The sequence below is a fragment of the Dendropsophus ebraccatus genome, chromosome 11, assembly GCF_027789765.1.
Source record: "Dendropsophus ebraccatus isolate aDenEbr1 chromosome 11, aDenEbr1.pat, whole genome shotgun sequence".
Lineage (NCBI taxonomy): Eukaryota > Metazoa > Chordata > Amphibia > Anura > Hylidae > Dendropsophus > Dendropsophus ebraccatus.
The window spans coordinates 4,437,135-4,456,327 of record NC_091464.1 but is presented as its reverse complement, the minus strand read 5'-3'; the positions used below and the strand labels follow the sequence as shown (position 1 = coordinate 4,456,327).

At 41.3% G+C, this 19,193-nt stretch overlaps 1 protein-coding gene across 6 annotated transcripts in view; it reads left to right on the top strand.

Annotated features, from left to right (window-relative positions):
* AHCYL1 (adenosylhomocysteinase like 1) overlaps window positions 1-19,193 on the top strand; it is a 158,077-nt gene that overhangs the window by 108,775 nt on the left and 30,109 nt on the right. For all 6 annotated transcript variants that reach the window (XM_069945862.1, XM_069945863.1, XM_069945864.1 and 3 more), the window contains 6 exons: window positions 4,759-4,853; window positions 5,596-5,702; window positions 6,597-6,713; window positions 7,853-7,916; window positions 8,552-8,640; window positions 11,422-11,492. In XM_069945862.1, the coding sequence (XP_069801963.1) occupies window positions 4,759-4,853; window positions 5,596-5,702; window positions 6,597-6,713; window positions 7,853-7,916; window positions 8,552-8,640; window positions 11,422-11,492 (543 nt within the window). The remainder of the gene's footprint in view (window positions 1-4,758; window positions 4,854-5,595; window positions 5,703-6,596; window positions 6,714-7,852; window positions 7,917-8,551; window positions 8,641-11,421; window positions 11,493-19,193) is intronic.

Below are 19,193 nucleotides of genomic sequence, written 5' to 3'. Positions count from 1 at the left end.
ATTGTGTATATGGGATATATAATAGTGTATATGGGATATAATACATTGTGTATATGGGATATATAATACATTGTGTATATGGGATATATAATAGTGTTTATGGGATATAATACATTGTGTATATGGGATATATAATACGCTGTGTATATGGGATATATAATACATTGTGGATATGGGATATATAATACATTGTGTGTATATGGGATATAATACATTGTGTATATGGGATATATAATACACTGTGTATATGGGATATATAATAGTGTATATGGGATATATAATAGTGTATATAGGATATAATGCATTGTGTATATGGGATATAATGCATTGTGTATATGGGATATATAATAGTGTTTATGGGATATAATACATTGTGTATATGGGATATATAATACGCTGTGTATATGGGATATATAATACATTGTGGATATGGGATATATAATACATTGTGTATATGGGATATAATACATTGTGTATATGGGATATATAATACATTGTGTATATGGGATATATAATACACTGTGTATATGGGATATATAATACACTGTGTATATGGGATATATAATAGTGTATATGGGATATAATACATTGTGTATATGGGATATAATACATTGTGTATATGGGATATATAATACACTGTGTATATGGGATATATAATACATCGTGTATATGGGATATATAATACATTGTGTATATGGGATATATAATACATTGTGTATATGGGATATATAATACATTGTGTATATGGGATATAATACATTGTGTATATGGGATATATAATACATTGTGTATATGGGATATAATACATTGTGTATATGGGATATATAATACATTGTGTATATGGGATATATAATACATTGTGTATATGGGATATATAATAGTGTATATGGGATATAATACATTGTGTATATGGGATATAATACATTGTGTATATGGGATATATAATACACTGTGTATATGGGATATATAATAGTGTATATGGGATATATAATAGTGTATATGGGATATAATGCATTGTGTATATGGGATATAATGCATTGTGTATATGGGATATATAATAGTGTTTATGGGATATAATACATTGTGTATATGGGATATATAATACGCTGTGTATATGGGATATATAATACGCTGTGTATATGGGATATATAATACATTGTGGATATGGGATATATAATACATTGTGTATATGGGATATAATACATTGTGTATATGGGATATATAATACACTGTGTATATGGGATATATAATAAGCTGTGTATATGGGATATATAATAAGCTGTGTATATGGGATATATAATACATTGTGTATATGGGATATATAATACATTGTGTATATGGGATATATAATACACTGTGTATACGGGATATAATACATTGTGTATACGGGATATAATACATTGTGTATATGGGATATATAATACACTGTGTATATGGGATATATAATACATTGTGTATATGGGATATATAATACACTGTGTATATGGGATATATAATACATTGTGTATACGGGATATATAATACATTGTGTATATGGGATATATAATACACTGTGTATATGGGATATATAATACATTATGTATATGGGATATATAATACATTGTGTATATGGGATATATAATACACTGTGTATATGGGATATAATACATTGTGTATACGGGATATAATACGCTGTGTATATGGGATATATTATACATTGTGTATATGGGATATATAATACACTGTGTATATGGGATATAATACGCTGTGAATATGGGATATATAATACGCTGTGTATATGGGATATATAATACGCTGTGTATATGGGATATATAATACACTGTGTATACGGGATATAATACATTGTGTATACGGGATATAATACATTGTGTATATGGGATATATAATACATTGTGTATATGGGACATATAATACACTGTGTATATGGGATATATAATACATTGTGTATATGGGATATATAATACACTGTGTATATGGGATATATAATACATTATGTATATGGGATATATAATACATTGTGTATATGGGATATATAATACACTGTGTATATGGGATATAATACATTGTGTATACGGGATATAATACGCTGTGTATATGGGATATATTATACATTGTGTATATGGGATATATAATAGTGTATATGGGATATAATACAGTGTGTATATGGGATATAATACGCTGTGTATATGGGATATATAATACGCTGTGTATATGGGATATATAATACATTGTGTATATGGGATATATAATACATTGTGTATATGGGATATATAATACATTGTGTATATGGGATATAATACATTGTGTATATGGGATATATAATACATTGTGTATATGGGATATATAATACATTGTGTATATGGGATATAATACATTGTGTATATGGGATATATAATAGTGTATATGGGATATAATGCATTGTGTATATGGGATATATAATAGTGTATATGGGATATAATACATTGTGTATATGGGATATATAATACGCTGTGTATATGGGATATATAATAGTGTATATGGGATATATAATACAGTGTGTATATGGGATATATAATAGTGTATATGGGATATATAATACATTGTGTATATGGGATATATAATACATTGTGTATATGGGATATATAATACATTGTGTATATGGGATATATAATACATTGTGTATATGGGATATATAATACATTATGTATATGGGACATATAATACAGTGTGTATATGGGATATATAATAGTGTATATGGGATATATAATACATTGTGTATATGGGATATATAATACATTGTGTATATGGGATACATAATAGTGTATATGGGATATATAATACATTGTGTATATGGGATATATAATACATTGTGTATATGGGATATATAATACATTGTGTATATGGGATATATAATACATTGTGTATATGGGATATATAATACACTGTGTATATGGGATATATAATACATTGTGTATATGGGATATATAATACACTGTGTATATGGGATATAATACACTGTGTATATGGGATATATAATACATTGTGTATATGGGATATAATACACTGTGTATATGGGATATATAATACACTGTGTATATGGGATATATAATACATTGTGTATATGGGATATAATACATTGTGTATATGGGATATATAATACATTGTGTATATGGGATATATAATACACTGTGTATATGGGATATATAATACATTGTGTATATGGGATATATAATACATTGTGTATATGGGATATATAATACATTGTGTATATGGGATATAATACACTGTGTATATGGGATATATAATACACTGTGTATATGGGATATATAATACATTGTGTATATGGGATATAATACATTGTGTATATGGGATATATAATACGGTTCAGGGATGAAAAAGAGTGCTGCACCTCACACCTATGGCTGATACTAGTACCTCTCGGCTGCATAAAAAACATCAGAATTCTGTATGTGAATTGATCAAGCCACACTGCCCCATGTACCGCGTGCAGGTATCTGATACACATGGGTCCCTACACTAAGTCCACACCGTGCCATACACTAAATTCTGATGTGTTTTTTATTTAGCCTAGCGGCACTAGTATCAGCCATAGGTGTGAGGTGCAGCACTCTGTTTCTTCCCTGAACCGCATTTTGTTTCTCTCTTTTCTCCGTGTATTGCACTCCTCCTGGTGAGACCCACATGACCGCAATTAGCAGGAGACACCTGAGTGCACATGGTTTTAATCCCTCCTGTTTTTTCCCATTCTGTTTGCTGCAGCTATGGTGAGTGTAATTCCTTATCCAGACTTGTGCTGGTTGGGGGCGACCTTCTCCGCCGGCAGTGCTGGCCGGGTTCTGGTGTGGTGTTTTTGGGTCTGGTCCTGTGACATGGGGGTCGCAGGGCCGTCCCATGGCCCCCGTTCCCTGGCTGTGCACGCCTGCGGGGTTGGTGGCCACTGACTGGCACGGTGTGGACTTAGTGTAGGGACCCATGTGTATCAGATACCGGCACGAGGTACATGGGGCAGTATGGCTTGATCAATTCATACACAAAATTCTGATGTGTTTTTTATTTAGCCAAGCGGCACTAGTATCAGCCATAGGTGTGAGGTGCAGCACTCTGTTTCTTCCCTGAACGGGATATATAATACATTGTGTATATGGGATATATAATACATTGTGTATATGGGATATATAATACATTGTGTATATGGGATATATAATACATTGTGTATATGGGATATATAATACATTGTGTATATGGGATGTATAATACATTGTGTATATGGGATATATAATACATTGTGTATATGGGATATATAATACATTGTGTATATGGGATATATAATACATTGTGTATATGGGATATATAATACACTGTGTATATGGGATATATAATACAGTGTGTATATGGGATATATAATACATTGTGTATATGGGATATATAATACATTGTGTATATGGGATATATAATACATTGTGTATATGGGATATATAATACACTGTGTATATGGGATATATAATACATTGTGTATATGGGATATAATACATTGTGTATATGGGATATATAATACATTGTGTATATGGGATATATAATACATTGTGTATATGGGATATATAATACATTGTGTATATGGGATATATAATACATTGTGTATACGGGATATAATACACTGTGTATATGGGATATATAATACATTGTGTATATGGGATATATAATACAGTGTGTATATGGGATATAATACGTTGCTCTGTATACTCTCTCACCATTGTGTAGGTGTCGCAGTGTTTGCATGGAAAGGTGAATCAGAGGATGATTTCTGGTGGTGCATCGACCGCTCTGTAAATGGCGACAACTGGCAGCCGAACATGGTACGTGACAGATAACGGCTCCGTCCTTCGTTAAGGGGGGGGGGGGGGGATGCTTGTAAACTCACCGTTACTAGGCAGGTATACCAATGTGTATATTACTTCTATTATATTATCAGCTGCTGTATGTTCTGCAGGAAGTGGTTTATTCTCTCCAGTCTTCCAGTACTTATCAGCTGCTGTATGTCCTGCAGGAAGTGATTTATTCTTTCCAGTCTTCCAGTACTTATCAGCTGCTGTGTGTCCTGCAGGAACTGATGTGGGTTTTTTTTCTTTCTTTTTAGTAATAGAAATCAGTGTAAAAATAGATCAGAATGGTTGCACACAAGTGCATTAGTTTTTTCCATCTGTTTCTTTAGCATAAAATGGATTAGAAAAAATACTGACTACAAAAACGCAGTGTAAAAGCAGCCTACCAGGCCTATATACCACAGCTTAAGCAGCCTACCAGGCCTATATACCACAGCTCAAGCAGCCTACCAGGCCTATATACCACAGCTCAAGCAGCCTACTAGGCCTATATAGCACAGCTCAAGCAGCCTACCAGGCCTATATAGCACAGCTCAAGCAGCCTACCAGGCCTATATACTACAGCTCAAGCAGCCTACCAGGCCTATATAGCCGCAGCATAAAGGGCCCTGACCCTGTATAACATAATACTGACAGCTATAGGTAGAGGCATTTGTATTTTACTGTCATATAAAATTGACTTTTGGCATGTCACTCAGACTTTTTCTTTCCTTAGATCCTGGATGATGGAGGAGATTTAACTCATTGGGTATACAAAAAATACCCGAACGTGTATAAAAAGATCCGCGGCATTGTGGAGGAGAGCGTGACGGGGGTGCATCGGTAAGCTTCGTATTCTCCCGGACCAAGTGACCGTATATATGGGTGATATGAGATGGATATATTACTAGGACCTTCTTTATAACGGTATGGTCACACTGCCCGGCCCCGGCCCTCTTAGAATCAGGATTTAGGCCTGCTAGCAGATATAAACCATGAGAAGTCTATGACTATGACCCCCCTACACCTTACTGCCCCCCCAAGTCCGTCCATCAGGCGTGTAGGGCGTATGGCGCAAAAGTTCACAGATGAGCAATGCTCTTCTCTTGGTCTCCACAAACATCTGCGCCTTTTTTCCCAACATACACCAGGCACAGTCTTGGTAAAGTTTTGTCTTTGAAATCTGATTTCTGAAATCTGGCCATTTATAAAATCTGGCAGCTGGCAGGGGTGGGAATTTTTGCCCTCCGGATCCCCGCCAGTATCTCTGGGATATTCACTTCACAACCTGGCTGATGGACTGACACCATCACAACTCAGAGACCCTGCCAGCCATCGGTGGTCTTGGTGGTCCCTGCCGGCCATTGGTGGTCTTGGTGGTCCCTGCCAGCCATTGGTGGTCTTGGTGGTCCCTGCCAGCCATTGGTGGTCCCTGCCAGCCATTGGTGGTCTTGGTGGTCCCTGCCAGCCATTGGTGGTCTTGGTGGTCCCTGCCGGCCATTGGTGGTCTTGGTGGTCCCTGCCGGCAATTGGTGGTCTTGGTGGTCCCTGCCAGCCATTGGTGGTCTTGGTGGTCCCTGCCAGCCATTGGTGGTCTTGGTGGTCCCTGCCAGCCATTGGTCGTCTTGGTGGTCCCTTCCAGCCATCCTACATAAATCCAACCACATGTAGTATAGGAGAATATATGTTCTATGTGTTATAAAGAGATTACAGTATACACTTTATGTATTGTTACAGCCTGTACCAACTGTCCAAGGCCGGCAAGCTTTGTGTTCCCGCTATGAACGTCAATGACTCTGTCACCAAACAGAAATTTGACAATTTATACTGCTGCCGCGAGTCCATACTGGACGGGTAAGAGATGTATATAAGAGATGGTCATAGCTATAGTGTATATATATATTATAGTGGTGATATCTATAGTGTGTATATGGAGTCTTGTGGGTGGAGTATCTCATGTACGTGGAGTCTTGTGGGTGGAGTATCTCATGTACATGGAGTCTTGTGGGTGGAGTATCTCATGTACATGGAGTCTTGTGGGTGGAGTATCTTATGTATGTGGAGTCTTGTGGATGGAGTATCTCTTATGTATGTGGAGTCTTGTTGATGGAGTATCTCATGTATATGGAGTCTTGTGGATGGAGTATCTCATGTATATGGAGTCTTGTGGATGGAGTATCTCTTATGTATGTGGAGTCTTGTGGATGGAGTATCTCTTATGTATGTGGAGTCTTGTGGATGGAGTATCTCTTATGTATGTGGAGTCTTGTGGATGGAGTATCTCTTATGTATGTGGAGTCTTGTGGATGGAGTATCTCTTATGTATGTGGAGTCTTGTGGATGGAGTATTTCTTATGTATATGGAGTCTTGTGGGTGGAGTATCTCATGTACATGGAGTCTTGTGGATGGAGTATCTCATGTATGTGGAGTCTTGTGGGTGGAGTATCTCTTATGTATCTCTTATGTATATAGAGTCTTGTGGGTGGAGTATCTTATGTATATGGAGTCTTGTGGGTGGAGTATCTTATGTATATGGAGTCTTGTGGGTGGAGTATCTTATGTATATGGAGTCTTGTGGGTGGAGTATCTTATGTATATGGAGTCTTGTGGGTGGAGTTTCTTATGTATATGGAGTCTTGTGGGAGGAGTATCTCTTATGTATATAGAGTCTTGTGGGTGGAGTATCTCTTATGTATATGGAGTCTTGTGGGTGGAGTATCTCATGTACATGGAGTCTTGTGGGTGGAGTATCTTATGTATATGGAGTCTTGTGGGTGGAGTATCTTATGTATATGGAGTCTTGTGGGAGGAGTATCTTATGTATATGGAGTCTTGTGGGTGGAGTATCTTATGTATATGGAGTCTTGTGGGTGGAGTATCTCATGTACATGGAGTCTGGTGGGTGGAGTATCTTATGTATATGGAGTCTTGTGGGTGGAGTATCTGATGTACATGGAGTATATTATTTTTTAGTTTTTCTCTCTTTCCGCAGACTGAAGAGAAGCACGGACGTCATGTTTGGAGGGAAGCAGGTTGTAGTCTGTGGATACGGAGAGGTAAGTGAGCGTTCATGCATGATTAACCCCTTAGTGTCCGCCCGATTTTGGGCCGTAGGGACCGAGCGGTTTTCTTACTTTTTCATTGTATTTTTGCCCACATATTACGGCTTGTTTTTTTGTTGGAAAAAGTTTATTTTTTGACACAATGTGAGGAGAGAGAGTGGGCACTCCGACACAATCTATAGGCGGCTCATCGTCTGGATCACTGCTCAGTGGTGCTCAGCTGGAAGAGTCCCTACAATACAGATAGAACAGCGGCACTCACCTATACATAAGAGCCATGCTTTATTTCCAGGCAGGTGCAGCCCACAGAACACCCTACAACGCTGCTACAAGGGTGAGCCAGCTGAAGCGACCATCGCTCTATTCTGTGTGCTGCACCTGCTTGCTGCTCTGTATCTGACCGGAAATAAAGCATGGCTTTTATGGATGGGTGAGTGCCGCTGCTCTGTCTGTATTGTAGGGACAAAGTTTACTTTTTAACGGCGCCATTTTGGGATTCATGTAACTTATTAATCAACTTTTATTAAATGAGAAGTCTGGTCAAAACGAAAACTCCAGGGCAGGGGATGCAGTAAGACCCCAGGCCATGCGCTCACTCATGTATCTGTACTTGTTGTCCTCTCGTCCAGGTTGGGAAAGGATGCTGCGCAGCTCTGAAGGCTCTGGGAGCCATTGTGCACGTCACCGAGATCGACCCCATATGTGCTCTACAAGCTTGGTAAGAAGGGGGGGATGTGGGGGGCGTCAATTATTTAACTGCACCTGGGCTGTCCATCCTCATACAACTGATCGCCTGCTCTTGTAGGGTATTATATCTCGTAATATTATATTATACCTTGTAATATTATATTATATCTTGTAATATTATATTATACCTTGTAATAATATATTATATCTCGTAATATTATACCTTGTAATATTATATTATACCTCATAATATATTATATCTTGTAATATTATATTATACCTTGTAATAATATATTATATCTCGTAATATTATACCTTGTAATATTACATTATATCTCGTAATATATTATACCTTGTAATATTATATTATATCTTGTAATATTATATCTTGTAATATTATATTATACCTTGTAATAATATATTATATCTCGTAATATTATACCTTGTAATATTATATTATACCTCATAATATATTATATCTTGTAATATTATATCTCGTAATATTATATTATAGGCTATGTTCACGCAACGTTTTTTTCAGCTCCGTTTAAAATAATAAGGGGATGCCAGGCTTCGAAAAACGTCTGTTATTTTAGACTCAAAATAACGGACGTTTTTCGAAGCCTGGCCTCCCCTTAGTGCAATGACGGGTGTTTGCACATTATCTTAGTTTGGTTACTAATTGCCCTTTGGTTGTGGCTTAATTGAAAAATCCATTGAACTTAATAGTAAAAACGGAGAAAGAACGGTGACAATAGAAGAACTGTGTGTGAACAACTAATACAAAATGTCCACTATTTGCAAAAAACGTCCGAAAATAATGTCCATGTTCATTATTTTGACGTCCGCGGCAAAAGTGTCCGTTTTTCAATGCATTGTGTGCATAGGACGTCAGTTAAATTGCTGTTAAATTGCTGCAAAAATGGACGTTTTTTTAAATAGCGAAATCGGATGTTTTTTCTCCATTTTTGACGTTGTGTGAACATAGCCATACGTTGTAATATTATATTATACCTTGTAATATTATATTATACCTTGTAATATTATATTATACGTCATAATATTATATCTTGTAATATTATATTATACTTTGTAATATTATATTATACCTTGTAATATTATATCTCGTAATATTATATTATACCTTGTAATATTATATTATACGTCATAATATTATATCTTGTAATATTATATTATACTTTGTAATATATTATACATCATAATACTATATTATACCTCGTAATATTATATTATACCTTATTATATTATATTATACCTCGTAATATTATATCATATCTCGTCATATTATGTTAGACCTCATAATATTATATTATACCTTATTATATTATAAGTCGTAATATTATATTAGACCTTGTTATACCAGATATAGTAGAGGCTGCCATTTCAGTGAATGTGTGGGGGGTGACAGATTTGCCCCAGCCGTACCTCTAGTTTTGCTGGTTACTATTTGTTAGTTATAAAAGTGCTGCAGCAGCACCTCCTCCCTCCCCCTCCCATCCCACCGTTACTGATGTACATACAGGGGGGTAGCGGAGCCCACCATTACTGATGTACATACAGGGGGGTAGCGGAGCCCACCATTACTGATGTACATACAGGGGGGTAGTGGAGCCCACCATTACTGATGTACATACAGGGGGGTAGTGGAGCCCACCATTACTGATGTACATACAGGGGGGTAGTGGAGCCCACCATTACTGATGTACATACAGGGGGGTAGTGGAGCCCACCATTACTGATGTACATACAGGGGGGTAGCGGAGCCCACCATTACTGATGTACATACAGGGGGGTAGCGGAGCCCACCATTACTGATGTACATACAGGGGGGTAGTGGAGCCCACCATTACTGATGTACATACAGGGGGGTAGTGGAGCCCACCATTACTGATGTACATACAGGGGGGTAGTGGAGCCCACCATTACTGATGTACATACAGGGGGGTAGTGGAGCCCACCATTACTGATGTACATACAGGGGGGTAGCGGAGCCCACCATTACTGATGTACATACAGGGGGGTAGTGGAGCCCACCATTACTGATGTACATACAGGGGGGTAGTGGAGCCCACCATTACTGATGTACATACAGGGGGGTAGTGGAGCCCACCATTACTGATGTACATACAGGGGGGTAGTGGAGCCCACCATTACTGATGTACATACAGGGGGGTAGTGGAGCCCACCATTACTGATGTACATACAGGGGGGTAGTGGAGCCCACCATTACTGATGTACATACAGGGGGGTAGTGGAGCCCACCATTACTGATGTACATACAGGGGGGTAGTGGAGCCCACCATTACTGATGTACATACAGGGGGGTAGTGGAGCCCACCATTACTGATGTACATACAGGGGGGTAGTGGAGCCCACCATTACTGATGTACATACAGGGGGGTAGTGGAGCCCACCATTACTGATGTACATACAGGGGGGTAGTGGAGCCCACCATTACTGATACACATACAGGGGGGTAGCGGAGCCCACCATTACTGATGTACATACGGGGGGTAGCGGAGCCCACCATTACTGATGTACATACAGGGGGGGTATGTGTATCAGTAACGATGGGCTCCGCTACCCCCCTGTATGTACATCAGTAATGGTGGGATCCGCTACCCCCCCGTATGTACATCAGTAATGGTGGGATGGGAGGGGGAGGGAGGAGGTGCCGCTGCAGCTCAGTACCACCCACTTGACTCTTTAGCGGCACTTTTATAACTTACAAATAGTAACCAGCAAAACGAGGTACGGCGCTCTCAGTACGATACTCTTCTCTCCAATGCAGCATGGAAGGTTTCCGTGTGATGAAACTGAATGAAGTTATCAGACAGGTGGATGTGGTCATCACTTGTACAGGTAACAGGTATATGATAGGGGGGGGGGGGTAGGACCATGGAATCCCATAAGCAGCAGATGTGCAGACAGTGTAGAAAAGGTTATTCCCATTTATATGATGGGCGACAACGAGCTAAAGGTCGGGGCTCCAGCTGCTGAGACCTACACCGATTCTGAGAACAGGGACACAATCCTCCTCACTGTCCACTGTTCACACGTCCACAGAGCGGGGGGCCCTGCACGTCCACTGTTCCTGCCCTGCACACCAACTACACCCACTGCACCCCCCACCCTGCACGTCTACTACTCCCCCCGCCCTGCACGTCTACTACTCCCCCCGCCCTGCACGTCTACTACTCCCCCCGCCCTGCACGTCTACTACTCCCCTTGCCCTGCACGCCCACTACTCCCCTTGCCCTGCACGCCCACTACTCCCCTTGCCCTGCACGCCCACTACTCCCCCCATCCTGCACGCCCACTGTTCCCGCCCTGCACACCAACTACACCCACCGCGCCCCCCGCCCTGCACGTCTACTACTCCCCCCGCCCTGCACGTCTACTACTCCCCCCGCCCTGCACGTCTACTACTCCCCCCGCCCTGCACGTTTACTACTCCCCCCGCCCTGCACGTCTACTACTCCCCCCGCCCTGCACGTCTACTACTCCCCTTGCCCTGCACGCCCACTACTCCCCTTGCCCTGCACGCCCACTACTCCCCTTGCCCTGCACGCACACTACTCCCCCCATCTTGCACGCCCACTACTCCCCCCATCCTGCACGCCCACTGTTCCCGCCCTGCACACCAACTACACCCACCGCGCCCCCCGCCCTGCACGTCTACTACTCCCCCCGCCCTGCACATCTACTACTCCCCCCGCCCTGCACGTCTACTACTCCCCCCGCCCTGCACGCCCACTACTCCCCTTGCCCTGCACGCCCACTACTCCCCTTGCCCTGCACGCCCACTACTCCCCCCATCCTGCACGCCCACTGTTCCCGCCCTGCACACCAACTACACCCACCACTCCCGCCCTCCACGCCCATTTACTCTTTATGGGGCAGCTATATTGGCAGGTCCAGGGAGCATCCCAGTCATTGCAGGAACTGCATTGCCATACTGGAATGGGGGGGGGTCCCAGTGGTTGGACCCCCAGAAATCAGCTGGTTACCTCCTATCCACAATGACCTGAGAGGAAAATACAGATTTAAACTCAAGAAATAGAATCATTTACTTTGTCAGATTATATGATAGGAGAGGTGAAAGGAGAGATGATACGATAGGAGAGGTGACAGGAGAGATGATATGATAGGAGAGGTGACAGGAGAGATGATATGATAGGAGAGGTGACAGGAGAGATGATATGACAGGAGAGATGATATGACAGGAGAGATGATATGATAGGAGAGATGATATGACAGGAGAGGTGACAGGAGAGATGATATGATAGGAGAGGTGACAGGAGAGATGATATGATAGGAGAGGTGACAGGAGAGATGATATGATAGGAGAGGTGACAGGAGAGATGATATGATAGGAGAGATGATATGATAGGAGAGATGATATGACAGGAGAGATGATATGACAGGAGAGGTGACAGGAGAGATGATATGATAGGAGAGGTGACAGGAGAGATGATATGATAGGAGAGGTGACAGGAGAGATGATATGATAGGAGAGATGATATGATAGGAGAGATGATATGACAGGAGAGATGATATGACAGGAGAGATGATATGATAGGAGAGGTGACAGGAGAGATGATATGACAGGAGAGGTGACAGGAGAGATGATATGATAGGAGAGGTGACAGGAGAGATGATATGATAGGAGAGGTGACAGGAGAGATGATATGACAGGAGAGGTGACAGGAGAGATGATATGATAGGAGAGGTGACAGGAGAGGTGATATGATAGGAGAGGTGACAGGAGAGGTGATATGACAGGAGAGATGATATGATAGGAGAGATGACAGGAGAGATGATATGACAGGAGAGATGATATGACAGGAGAGATGATATGACAGGAGAGATGATATGACAGGAGAGATTATATGACAGGAGAGATGATATGACAGGAGAGATGATATGACAGGAGAGATGATATGATAGGAGAGATGATATGATAGGAGAGATGATATGATAGGAGAGATGATATGATAGGAGAGGTGACAGGAGAGATGATATGATAGGAGAGGTGACAGGAGAGAGGATATGATAGGAGAGATGATAGCAGGGATGATATGATAGGAGAGGTGACAGGAGAGAGGATATGATAGGAGAGGTGACAGGAGAGGTGATATGACAGGAGAGATGATATGATAGGAGAGATGACAGGAGAGATGATATGACAGGAGAGATGATATGACAGGAGAGATGATATGACAGGAGAGATGATATGACAGGAGAGATGATATGACAGGAGAGATGATATGATAGGAGAGATGATATGATAGGAGAGATGATATGATAGGAGAGATGATATGATAGGAGAGATGATATGATAGGAGAGGTGACAGGAGAGATGATATGATAGGAGAGGTGACAGGAGAGAGGATATGATAGGAGAGATGATAGCAGGGATGATATGATAGGAGAGGTGACAGGAGAGAGGATATGATAGGAGAGGTGACAGGAGAGAGGATATAATAGGAGAGGTGACAGGAGAGATGATATGATAGGAGAGATGATATGACAGGAGAGATGATATGATAGGAGAGATGATATGATAGGAGAGGTGACAGGAGAGATGATATGATAGGAGAGGTGACAGGAGAGATGATATGACAGGAGAGATGATATGACAGGAGAGATGATATGACAGGAGAGATGATATGATAGGAGAGATGATATGATAGGAGAGATGATATGATAGGAGAGATGATATGATAGGAGAGGTGACAGGAGAGATGATATGATAGGAGAGGTGACAGGAGAGATGATATGATAGGAGAGGTGACAGGAGAGATGATATGATAGGAGAGGTGACAGGAGAGATGATATGACAGGAGAGATGATATGATAGGAGAGATGATATGATAGGAGAGGTGACAGGAGAGATGATATGACAGGAGAGGTGACAGGAGAGATGATATGATAGGAGAGGTGACAGGAGAGATGATATGATAGGAGAGGTGACAGGAGAGATGATATGATAGGAGAGGTGACAGGAGAGATGATATGATAGGAGAGGTGACAGGAGAGAGGATATGATAGGAGAGGTGACAGGAGAGATGATATGATAGGAGAGGTGACAGGAGAGATGATATGACAGGAGAGATGATATGACAGGAGAGATGATATGATAGGAGAGATGATATGATAGGAGAGATGATATGATAGGAGAGGTGACAGGAGAGATGATATGATAGGAGAGGTGACAGGAGAGATGATATGATAGGAGAGGTGATAGCAGGGATGATATGATAGGAGAGGTGACAGGAGAGAGGATATGATAGGAGAGGTGACAGGAGAGATGATATGATAGGAGAGGTGACAGGAGAGATGATATGACAGGAGAGATGATATGACAGGAGAGATGATATGACAGGAGAGATGATATGATAGGAGAGATGATATGATAGGAGAGGTGACAGGAGAGATGATATGATAGGAGAGGTGACAGGGGAGATGATATGATAGGAGAGGTGACAGGAGAGATGATATGATAGGAGAGGTGACAGGAGAGATGATATGATAGGAGAGGTGACAGGAGAGATGATATGACAGGAGAGATGATATGACAGGAGAGATGATATGATAGGAGAGATGATATGATAGGAGAGGTGACAGGAGAGATGATATGATAGGAGAGGTGACAGGGGAGATGATATGATAGGAGAGGTGACAGGAGAGATGATATGATAGGAGAGGTGACAGGAGAGATGATATGATAGGAGAGGTGACAGGAGAGATGATATGATAGGAGAGGTGACAGGAGAGATGATATGATAGGAGAGGTGATAGCAGGGATGATATGACAGGAGAGATGATATGACAGGAGAGATGATATGACAGGAGAGATGATATGATAGGAGAGGTGACAGGAGAGATGATATGACAGGAGAGATGATATGATAGGAGAGATGACAGGAGAGATGATATGACAGGAGAGATGATATGACAGGAGAGATGATATGATAGGAGAGGTGACAGGAGAGGTGATATGATAGGAGAGATGACAGGAGAGATGATATGACAGGAGAGGTGATATGATAGGAGAGATGATATGACAGGAGAGATGATATGACAGGAGAGATGATATGATAGGAGAGATGATATGATAGGAGAGGTGACAAGAGAGATGATATGATAGGAGAGATGATATGACAGGAGAGATGATATGATAGGAGAGGTGACAGGAGAGGTGATATGACAGGAGAGATGATATGATAGGAGAGGTGACAGGAGAGATGATATGACAGGAGAGGTGACAGGAGAGATGATATGATAGGAGAGGTGACAGGAGAGATGATATGATAGGAGAGGTGACAGGAGAGATGATATGATAGGAGAGATGATATGATAGGAGAGATGATATGACAGGAGAGATGATATGACAGGAGAGATGATATGATAGGAGAGATGATATGATAGGAGAGGTGACAGGAGAGATGATATGATAGGAGAGATGATATGACAGGAGAGATGATATGATAGGAGAGGTGACAGGAGAGATGATATGACAGGAGAGGTGATATGACAGGAGAGATGATATGATAGGAGAGGTGACAGGAGAGATGATATGACAGGAGAGGTGACAGGAGAGATGATATGATAGGAGAGGTGACAGGAGAGATGATATGATAGGAGAGGTGACAGGAGAGATGATATGATAGGAGAGATGATATGATAGGAGAGATGATATGACAGGAGAGATGATATGATAGGAGAGATGATATGATAGGAGAGGTGACAGGAGAGATGATATGACAGGAGAGGTGACAGGAGAGATGATATGATAGGAGAGGTGACAGGAGAGATGATATGATAGGAGAGGTGACAGGAGAGATGATATGATAGGAGAGGTGACAGGAGAGATGATATGATAGGAGAGGTGACAGGAGAGAGGATATGATAGGAGAGGTGACAGGAGAGATGATATGATAGGAGAGGTGATAGCAGGGATGATATGATAGGAGAGGTGATAGCAGGGATGATATGATAGGAGAGGTGATAGCAGGGATGATATGATAGGAGAGATGATATGATAGGAGAGGTGATAGCAGGGATGATATGATAGGAGAGGTGACAGGAGAGAGGATATGATAGGAGAGGTGACAGGAGAGATGATATGACAGGAGAGATGATATGATAGGAGAGATGATATGACAGGAGAGGTGACAGGAGAGATGATATGACAGGAGAGATGATATGATAGGAGAGGTGACAGGAGAGATATGATAGGAGAGGTGACAGGAGACATGATATGATAGGAGAGATGATATGATAGGAGAGATGACAGGAGAGAGGATATGACAGGAGAGATGATATGACAGGAGAGGTGACAGGAGAGATGATATGACAGGAGAGATGATATGACCGGAGAGATGATATGACAGGAGAGATGATATGATAGGAGAGATGACAGGAGAGATGATATGACAGGAGAGGTGACAGGAGAGATGATATGATAGGAGAGGTGACAGGAGAGATGATATGATAGGAGAGATGATATGACAGGAGAGATGATATGATAGGAGAGATGATATGACAGGAGAGGTGACAGGAGAGATGATATGATAGGAGAGATGATATGATAGGAGAGGTGACAGGAGAGATGATATGACAGGAGAGGTGACAGGAGAGATGATATGATAGGAGAGGTGACAGGAGAGATGATATGATAGGAGAGGTGACAGGAGAGATGATATGATAGGAGAGGTGACAGGAGAGAGGATATGATAGGAGAGGTGACAGGAGAGAGGATATGATAGGAGAGGTGACAGGAGAGATGATAGGAGAGGTGACAGGAGAGATGATATGATAGGAGAGGTGACAGGAGAGATGATATGACAGGAGAGATGATATGATAGGAGAGGTGACAGGAGAGGTGATATGACAGGAGAGGTGATATGACAGGAGAGATGATATGATAGGAGAGATGACAGGAGAGATGATATGACAGGAGAGATGATATGACAGGAGAGATGATATGATAGGAGAGGTGACAGGAGAGATGATATGATAGGAGAGATGATATGACAGGAGAGATGATATGATAGGAGAGATGACAGGAGAGATGATATGATAGGAGAGGTGACAGGAGAGATGATATGATAGGAGAGATGACAGGAGAGATGATATGACAGGAGAGATGATATGATAGGAGAGGTGACAGGAGAGATATGACAGGAGAGATGATATGATAGGAGAGATGATATGATAGGAGAGATGATATGACAGGAGAGATGATATGATAGGAGAGATGATATGATAGGAGAGGTGACAGGAGAGATGATATGACAGGAGAGGTGACAGGAGAGATGATATGATAGGAGAGGTGACAGGAGAGATGATATGATAGGAGAGATGATATGATAGGAGAGATGATATGACAGGAGAGATGATATGATAGGAGAGATGATATGACAGGAGAGATGATATGATAGGAGAGGTGACAGGAGAGAGGATATGATAGGAGAGGTGACAGGAGAGAGGATATGATAGGAGAGGTGACAGGAGAGATGATATGACAGGAGAGGTGACAGGAGAGATGATATGATAGGAGAGGTGACAGGAGAGAGGATATGATAGGAGAGGTGACAGGAGAGATGATATGATAGGAGAGATGATATGACAGGAGAGATGATATGACAGGAGAGGTGACAGGAGAGATGATATGATAGGAGAGGTGACAGGAGAGATGATATGATAGGAGAGGTGACAGGAGAGAGGATATGATAGGAGAGGTGACAGGAGAGATGATATGATAGGAGAGGTGACAGGAGAGATGATATGATAGGAGAGGTGACAGGAGAGAGGATATGATAGGAGAGGTGACAGGAGAGATGATATGATAGGAGAGGTGACAGGAGAGATGATATGATAGGAGAGGTGACAGGAGAGATGATATGATAGGAGAGGTGACAGGAGAGATGATATGATAGGAGAGGTGACAGGAGAGATGATAGGAGAGATGATATGATAGGAGAGGTGACAGGAGAGAGGATATGATAGGAGAGATGATATGACAGGAGAGGTGATATGATAGGAGAGGTGATAGCAGGGATGATATGATAGGAGAGGTGATATGATAGGAGAGATGATATGACAGGAGAGATGATATGACAGGAGAGATGATATGACAGGAGAGATGATATGATAGGAGAGATGATATGACAGGAGAGGTGACAGGAGAGATGATATGATAGGAGAGATGATATGACAGGAGAGATGATATGATAGGAGAGATGATATGATAGGAGAGGTGACAGGAGAGATGATATGACAGGAGAGGTGACAGGAGAGATGATATGATAGGAGAGGTGACAGGAGAGATGATATGATAGGAGAGGTGACAGGAGAGATGATATGATAGGAGAGGTGACAGGAGAGATGATATGATAGGAGAGGTGACAGGAGAGATGATATGACAGGAGAGATGATATGATAGGAGAGGTGACAGGAGAGATGATATGATAGGAGAGGTGACAGGAGAGATGATATGACAGGAGAGATGATATGATAGGAGAGGTGACAGGAGAGATGATATGATAGGAGAGG